The sequence below is a fragment of the Adelges cooleyi genome, unplaced genomic scaffold (assembly GCF_023614345.1).
Source record: "Adelges cooleyi isolate 19-005CV unplaced genomic scaffold, UGA_ACOO_1.1 ACOO_flye_CR_arks_rails_tigmint_CR_PRNA_39, whole genome shotgun sequence".
In the NCBI taxonomy this organism is placed as follows: Eukaryota; Metazoa; Arthropoda; class Insecta; order Hemiptera; family Adelgidae; genus Adelges; species Adelges cooleyi.
The window spans coordinates 66,477-75,183 of NW_026096067.1; the positions used below are offsets into that span (position 1 = coordinate 66,477).

The 8,707-nt window shown below is 32.0% G+C and overlaps 1 protein-coding gene across 2 annotated transcripts; it reads left to right on the forward strand.

Moving 5' to 3' along the window:
- The first annotated feature begins 658 nt into the window (after nucleotides 1-658).
- LOC126841540 (repressor of RNA polymerase III transcription MAF1 homolog) lies at nucleotides 659-6,611 on the forward strand. 2 transcript variants are annotated; one of them, XM_050578108.1, is made up of 7 exons: nucleotides 659-948; nucleotides 1,134-1,349; nucleotides 1,453-1,587; nucleotides 4,764-5,093; nucleotides 5,365-5,487; nucleotides 6,048-6,182; nucleotides 6,477-6,611. In XM_050578108.1, exons 2-7 carry the CDS (start codon nucleotides 1,267-1,269, stop codon nucleotides 6,496-6,498), a joined length of 828 nt encoding a protein of 275 aa, XP_050434065.1. In that variant the 5' UTR covers nucleotides 659-948; nucleotides 1,134-1,266; the 3' UTR covers nucleotides 6,499-6,611. The 2 variants fall into 2 exon arrangements, with proteins under 2 accessions (XP_050434065.1, XP_050434066.1); XM_050578109.1 differs by lacking the exon at nucleotides 659-948 and adding an exon at nucleotides 949-1,069.
- The last annotated feature ends 2,096 nt before the right edge of the window (nucleotides 6,612-8,707 follow it).

Here is an 8,707-nt window from a genome sequence, read left to right on the forward strand (position 1 = left end):
ACATTATCAAAAATTATATTAATATTACAAACGTGTTGATCAATTCCGAAGCAAACAGCTACAACGAACATCGTTTGGAATTCATTTGCTTTTTTTTTTTCACATGCAAATATTTTCCGAAAATTATTATAAAATGTACGCGTTAAATAGCAGCAGCAGCAGCAGCAGCTGCCAGCTATAGTGTAACCATTCAAATTACATTTTACCTCCGCGTTATCACTTATCATATTGTGAAAGCGCGAGCCGTTTGTGTTTGGAACCGCAACCGCGGTATACGGTAATTCACACACACATACCGCGACGTTACCGCAACATTTTCGCGGTCGTTGATACATTGTAGTAGTAGTAGTAGTGCCCACCTATAGGATTTCAATCAATGATAATACGCGAAAGTGACGCTCGCCCCCCCCCCCGCGCTTGGCGCCGCCGCTACTTTCCCTCGGCACAAACGGTACCGCAGACGCAGACGCAGCCGCCGCCGCAGACGCAGACGCAGCCGCCGCCGCAGACGCAGCTGTTTTCGTTTGGCGGGTCGGACAATGTGTTTGTGCGTGTGCGCGCGTGACCCTCTTTGTTATGTTTGTGTGTTTGGCGCAATGCGCATGCGCGAAAGGTTGCCCGGCCAGGCCTCTCCACCTCCGCCCACCCCCCGCCCGGCAATATAATAAAACTCATTGTATACCATTTTACGGTAAAATAGCCGCCGAACAGAATATCAAGGTCGCTGTCTGCTCATATCAGATCTTCTTCTAATAATAAATAATAATCGGCGTCCTCAAGATTAAAAATAATAATAATACGCTTATTATACGTACGTAATACGCTATTTTGTTTGTGAGCCGCCGTTGTTGTTGTGCACTGTGTGATTTGTGTACTGTTTATAGTGTTCAGTGTGTGTGTGTGTGTGTGTGTAATCATTATCTAATACTGTCGCTTTTACGTGAAAAGGTTCGTTGTTTGTTTACTACAATAATATTATAATATAGTTGACGTTTTCTCGGATAATAATAATAGTTCAACGTTAGCGCCTACAGATAAACCGTACTCATTACCGTGTACTACAACATTGGTACATTGCATTGGGTTTATTTATTATTAATTTAATATTGTCACGTCGCCCGTTATTGTTGCAGAACATCAGACCTACCTACCTACCAACGACGATGGACTGCAATGAAACAATGAAAACGTTTGGATCGTTCAAACTTACGTTGTAAGTTGGTTTTGTATCGTTGGTTTCGAGAGAGAACAACAACAACAACAACGATGAAGTTGTTGGAGAGCTCACAGTTGAACGCGTTGTCGCAGGCGTTGTGCGTGGACCGCGGTGACGAAAAAGTCATAGCCAGGTACGGAGAACACAAAATATATTTACAAAACGCAAACATAACTGTTGGGGCAATAGTTACAAATTAACACTCTGATCTGTTTCCACTATTCACGCGAAAACAGAATCGAGAGCTATAGCTGCAAAATGGTTGGAGACGAAAAACAACAGTACAAGAAATTCTACCAAGAGAGCGGCACGCAACCAAACGACTTGGAAGCTTTGAGTTCGCCCAGCGATAGGTACAACGGCGGAAGGAGGTAAATACACACGTTTTCATACAGTAGGGTAAAAATCGTAAAAACATCCAACACTCTTGTATCTGTATCTCAACGCGCGTTGACCATTATTTATGCAGCCGCTGGCCGTCTCGCAAATTTTTGTTATCTATCACTGAAATTTAGGCCGCAAGCCGCCGCTACATATCATATTTAGACGACCTTACAGCCGCTGTATATCACATTTTAAAAATGTAATCTGAAATAATTTTCATAACGCTGTTGTAAATGTCTTATACAATATTGTATATCGTTGGTAGAAGAAGAGGGAAACTGATTCGAACCGTGTATTATATTTACCATAATACGACAATGTGTGAAATGGTCATTTTGACAATTAATATTTTAGTATACGTTTTTTTTTTGAAATTATTTTATTATTAAATTGAAAAAAAACCTCATTAAACTAGAAAGAAGCCACCGGCTGTATTGTTTGGAACGCTAGCATCTTGGGAAAACTCCATTATACTGACGCTGTGAGGTTGTCGGCGGCCTCACGATAATTATTATTTCACATTAGTTAATCACCGGACGATAAGAAATATTTTGTCATTAGAACTGTAGTTTTAGACCTGTTTGTTCAGAAGATAACACTTGGTACATTTTGTGAAGGTCAACACTATTTTGTTGACAACAGTGTATAGTGTGCTGCTGCCAACGGCCGTATGGTAGAGGTCAACGTGTTAAAAATAATTGCATATTTGTAGTTTTATTTTTAGGAGACATTTTAATGTTAATGTTATTTTGCACAATATTTAAATTCCCATCTTTTTTTTTCCCCCCAGAACTTTTTTACTTTTAAAAACTTGAACAGTAATTTATACGTTTCGTTAACTTTTTTAATTAAAAATTATTTGCCGAACATTTTGACACATCAATAACCAGTTTTTGGATAATTACTTAAAAACCTATAATAACCTTATATACCTTGTTGTGGACCGAGTGTTTACCAAATTATTCTTAATTTAAAAATTCAATTAGATATATGTGTGTTACTATTTAAGTTTTAGAGTAGTTGATAAAGCTTTGGAAAGTGTTAAAAAAGGTTAATGTTTAGTCATTTTTAAAATAATATCAAAACAAACTACAAAATTGCAATTATTTAAATTAAAAAAAATATTTGAGTGTTTTATCCTTTATGAATCACCCTATATAGAAGGATGTGTAAGATGGTTCTTATTTTAAAACTATTCTTTTTTCCTTTTTCTTTTTTAATATATGCATACAACTTTGGTGCTGAAAATTGTTTTAAATATTTACTACATTGCTTTTAAATCCGTTACTTAGGTATTACGATACATGACAGTACAATATTAGTTATTTTGTAGCGTGGAAACGATCTATGGGCTGCTAAGAAGTTAAAAATAATATTTCATTAACTTTTATAGTATACAATATTTTTATATTATACAATTTAAGTATAAAACGATCCGTTTTCGATAGACATTTTATTTTATTTTTTATTCAGTGAGAATTTTTTTTAAACAAAAAATAAGATATTTTTATTAAAACTAAACAAAGTTTTGCAATTCTAGCCGAAGCTTGTGGTCGTTTACTTTAACGGCCGGCTTTTACACACAGACTGACGGTCTCGGGCTAAAATTAATATTTTGTCATGCAATTTGTGTAAAACCCTATTTTTACTTAATCGAATAAAAAAGTGTATATATCATTTTATCATCCGACCAAGACCCTTTACATCAAAGTTTATGCTAGGGCCTATAAAATAGTTTTGAGTAAATACAATTTATTATAATACATATTTTTTATTTATTTAATTATTTAATTATGTTATACCCTCGTAGGGTGGATTGAATAAACACAGATACAGCAGTGAGATAAAATATTAATAATAATGACAACAACAATAGTAATAAAATAATAGTAGACGCTAAAATTAATATTTTAAAGTGATTGATGTGTTTGAAAGATTATCATGAAAAAAATTTTAATCACACACTTCATTAAATCAGTAGACCAATAGACTATTAAGTCGACTCGATTTAACATAGATGCATTTAGCATAATACAAAAAGGTTGTATGAAAGGGTTCCAAATACAACTGAACCCTCAAATTCTAGGACCAATCTTACACCAAGGATGAGATACATATAAAAAGTATTGAGACAAACATTTAGGATTCTTGAATTTTTCAAACCGGTTGCGTTTTAAAAATCCCACGTTTCTGATAGTTAACGTATAACATTGACATGTTCAGAAAAACTCGGAATCTTCTGACAGAGCCAAACCTTAGATACACATATTTGACAACTACTTTTGTTAAGACCATGACAATTAATTTGATAATTAGAAAGCACTTTATCATCATTACGGCGGCAGAACGAATGAATATATGTACGTTTTGATTTTTGACCCGTTTAAATTAAGGTCATTGGTTTGTTGTGACACCCAAAAGGTTAAATTATTTAAGGCGTATTGAAGGCGCCTATTCAGAATTTTTAATAGGCAAATATAATTTTACATCGTCAGAAAAAAAAAGGAATTATTAAAATAAAAATTGTATTTACACACATTGCTGCAGAGTGTTATAGAAAATAATACCTACATTAAAGGGATAACAAAACCTTTAAAAAACAGAAAACATTTTTTTTCAATAATCAGGGACTTGGTTGATAATAATTGTGCACTGATAATAAAATTGCCTTTCCAGAAAAAAATTACCCTGGCCCTCCTAGTGCCCGCTACTAGTTGGACCGTCACAAGTGTATATATATTTATCATTTTTGAGATACCGTATGTGTTGAGTGTTGTGATCAAAAAGCATTTGTGTACAATTTTTTCTTTATTTTCAATAACTAGTGTTGACAACAAGCTGAAAATTATTATTTACATTTTTTTCCCCCACAAACAACTTTGAATGCAGTGTAATAGGTATATTATATTGTTGTATTTTGTGAGAGATATGTATTTCGTTTAGTGATAGCGCGCGCGCGCATTCTTCAATTTATTTAATAAAAATAAATTAACAGGTTATACTATTTTTACGAAAACAAATGGTGACAAATAAAAATTTATCTATCCACTCAATTATAAAATATGTTTTACGCTTCTTAGATGAATATTATTGGCCTTGCCGTGGTGGTGTCGACAAAAACCGTGTAAACTCAATTTTTATATAATTTTTTTTTTTATTTCAGTTTAAGCGTTTCCGGAGACGACGGAGATCAGTTGTGCGACACTATTTCCCGCAAATCCCTGTTCTATTTGATCGCCACGTTGAACGCAACGTTTGCGCCGGATTACGATTTCACCGACGCCAAGTCGTCCGAATTCAGCCGCGAGCGCAGTCTACAATGGGTGATGCGCGACATCGACAACAATTTGAGCGCCGTCATTGTGGAACCGTCTTCCGACGGTAAGTCCGATGTCGTTCAGAACGCCTCCAAGACGAGCTACGGACAAATCAGGCATGCGTTATGGGAACAAATAGACAAAGAGATCGGAATGTCACAATGCGATATCTACAGGTAAGGCACATATGATGATATCCTTGTTGTAACGCCGCATTGTACTATTTAGCCGTTGTTATCTAGCATAAGCCAAGGTAAATACATTTACCTAACGTGTGTATTATGTAGTCACCATGATTTATGTGCAATAAATATAATATAACTTAAATTAAAATATTTTTTTTTTTTACAAGATAAAAAGCTTTTTATTCATTTAACTGAAGTACTTATATTCGTATAACTTATATACTTGCATTGATAATGATTTTGTTGTTTTTTTGTTTTACAGCTATACGCCAGATATGAGGTCGGACCCGTTCAGTGAAGACGGATGTTTATGGTCGTTCAATTACTTTTTCTACAACAAGAAACTGAAACGAATCTTGTTTTTCACTTGTCGTCGTATAGTCGGGTAAATTGTAAAAATTACTATCGTATGTGACCCCCCCCGGGTTGGCAATCCTGTAAAACCCCCGTTTGGCCGAATTTCAATGGAACGAGAAAAAAAAAAAAATTTATTTATACTATTTAGAAAAAAACGGATGTTTTTATAAAATTTTAGTTAGGTAAAGGAAATTGGAAGAATCACCTGTGTGTAGATTTTAATATATTATATAATGATAACGACGACACACCAGTCGCCGTTTAAAACCAATTTAAACGTATGTACGTACAATATATTAATTGTAATATTTTTTTATCCTCGATAAAAAGACATTTTTTTTTTTTTTTTGGCACAGTTTTAAGAACCGTGATTGAAAATATTTGATACTCGACCCGAAAAAGGTTCGATCCGCTGGTAGTGTAGTTTTTTAAATCAAAATTTTAATTTTCCAAAAACTACGCAGAACTGCTGTTTTATTTTTCAATCCTCCCCCCCCCCTCCCCTAAAACCACCACTCGAGATGTTTTCTCTGTTTTACGCTTAAAGTTTTTTGTAAAATTAATTTTTAAATATTTTCCATTTTACAGATCGTGTTACCCTATGGATTTTGACGGATCTCTTCATTCGGACGAAATGCTTATGCATCAGTATTGCGACGGCGAAGCCGACACGTCTTACAGACATTGCCACAGTAGGGAAAGAAGTCCGTTGACTAGTAGATGGTAATTTGTTTATGAATAGTATTAATACAATTATTTATGCAGTATATGTAATATGATTCCTTTACCTTCTATATCCTATTTCACCCCCCCCCCCTCCCCCGAGTACCTATATGTAATCTGTATTCTATGTAACGCGTATTTACACAAAACACAATTAGGCGGACTTATTTTTTTTTGGAAAATAATATCGCATCAAACAGCAGATATTGACACACTAAATTATTATTATACAAAACGTTAATTATAAAAAACAAGTTTTAATTTATTTTTTTATTTTTATTGTTCTAAACGCAGGATTGACGCTGAATTACAGTGATTGAAATGTTTTATTAATTTGTAAAGATATTATTTATGTTTTATTTTACTTTGAAAAGATGATCTCAACACGAAGATATCTATTATAATATTACTAAATTAAATTTTATTTCTATTTTGTTTTGTACTTAATAGATTTGTTTAATTTATTATTTTGATTCTATACAATTATTATTATTATTATTATTCTGTATAATTTATTTTTTAAATATATTATTTTACTTATTTTATCATAGAAATGTATATGAAGAGAGTTTATTTATATTAACCCAAAAAATATGAAATAATATTATGCAAACATTAAAAAGATTAAAAATCATGTAAAAATAATTATATTTAAGACTACCGCAACTATGTAAGTCACTCATGTACCTTATTAACATTATGGATGTGTGTTATTTTAAGTGAGTTTAGAACAAAATATGTAATTATTATTTTCCTAACTTATTATTATTCACCACCATAAAATATAGTATATTTTTAGTAGTTTTTTTTTTTAGAATAAAATAAGATATTTTCTGTGTTTTACATTTTTTTAGATTGTACGTGTGTTTATATTTATATTGAATTTTAACATAATAATATTAAAAACTTAATAGGTTGTTTATATTTTAAAAACACTTTATTATATTACTGTATGTACTCGGTACACTATTATTTCAATCAAAAATGTATTTACAAAAAGCTTACTAATAATACTATGTTAATAGCGTTTTGCAAAAGATAAATAATATACCTCATAATTTATTAAAATCGATTGTGTACTCTTAGTTTGTACTTAACATTATTTATGGACTATGTATGTTCACAATACGTGTTAATGAATAAATTTAAGGCAAGTATAGTGTAGTATTACCTGAAAGTATGTAATATACAACGTCTACCTAGTGTACCTGTGCTTAACTGTTGTAGTGTAGAACATGAGAATAAAATATTTTTAAATGTATTAAAAAAAAAAACTAGTTTTTTTTTTTTTTTTTTAACTGTAAAAGTAAGAATAGTTAACTGTACAATAATTTCGAAATTAATAAAATACTAAAAACCAAACGTTTGGAATTGTTCTAAAAGCGGTATGCCTTGTACCGCGTTTGAATCGGTCATTTGAATGAATTGGCCCTCTGTAAGTCGCTAAATTCTTGTCACAGAGTTGACTTCCGGTCCGAATAGGGATTTGGATTAGATCTGTTCATAAGGCAAACACCATTAATTATTATCAGGAAGGAGTTTTTTCTTTCCTTGTCCTTGTAAAAAAATCGGATTTTGTGACTTGTGGCGTTTCTCAAATGACCGATTCGCTTGTAAACTAAGATAAAACTAGAACACAACACGCCGCTAATCATAGGTCACCTGCTTATAACCTATCGTTTATATTTTTTAATCATTGTACGAATGAGTTCTTAGAGAACTTGTTTAACTAATTATGTTGAGAATATTATTTGAATTGTTTCGGCCTTTCGATTTGAGAGGGCAATTTTTATTTCATTTAAAACATACCTTTATGTAGAATCATAAAACTCTTAAACCTATAAAAAAAAATACCTCGATTTATTATGTATAGTAAGTTTTTTACTTAGTTATACCAAAGGTTTTTAGGTAGTAAGTACTTGGGTGTTAACGTCAAGTATTATAATTAATATAAAGAACCAACATTAAAACTGCTAAGCTATAAAATTTGATTTTATAAGCATTAAGCTTAAGGGCTAAACTAAGATTCAGTAAAAGCCAAACGGATAAACAGTCATTATTTTGAGTTGATTCGTAAATATATTTATTTTTCATTGTTTGAAGTACAATTTTTAACGATTAAACCATTTTTGCATTCGAATAATTGTAAGTTTCAATTAATTTAACAGGTATTTACTTACTTAGAAATTGTATTGCATTATTATAGTGATATAGTAACATGTTTAAATAATTGAATGATTTTTAAACATTTGCATAATTATTTAGTTGGAACTAGTTACTATCCGAACATATAACTACTGTTAAATAATATGTGTTTATTTAATTTCAATAACAACATTCGACATCAAGGGTAGGTATTGGAAGCGAGCGGTTTTTAAGGAGTTTTATATAGGCAATATTTAAGAACTAAAGAGATTTATTAAATTTCGACCGTGTTAATTCATTTTGGTTTATTTCAGACCAAAACGCGTAACAATCAATCATGGCTACTTAGAATTTCAACAATGTAACAAAGAGATTCGAGT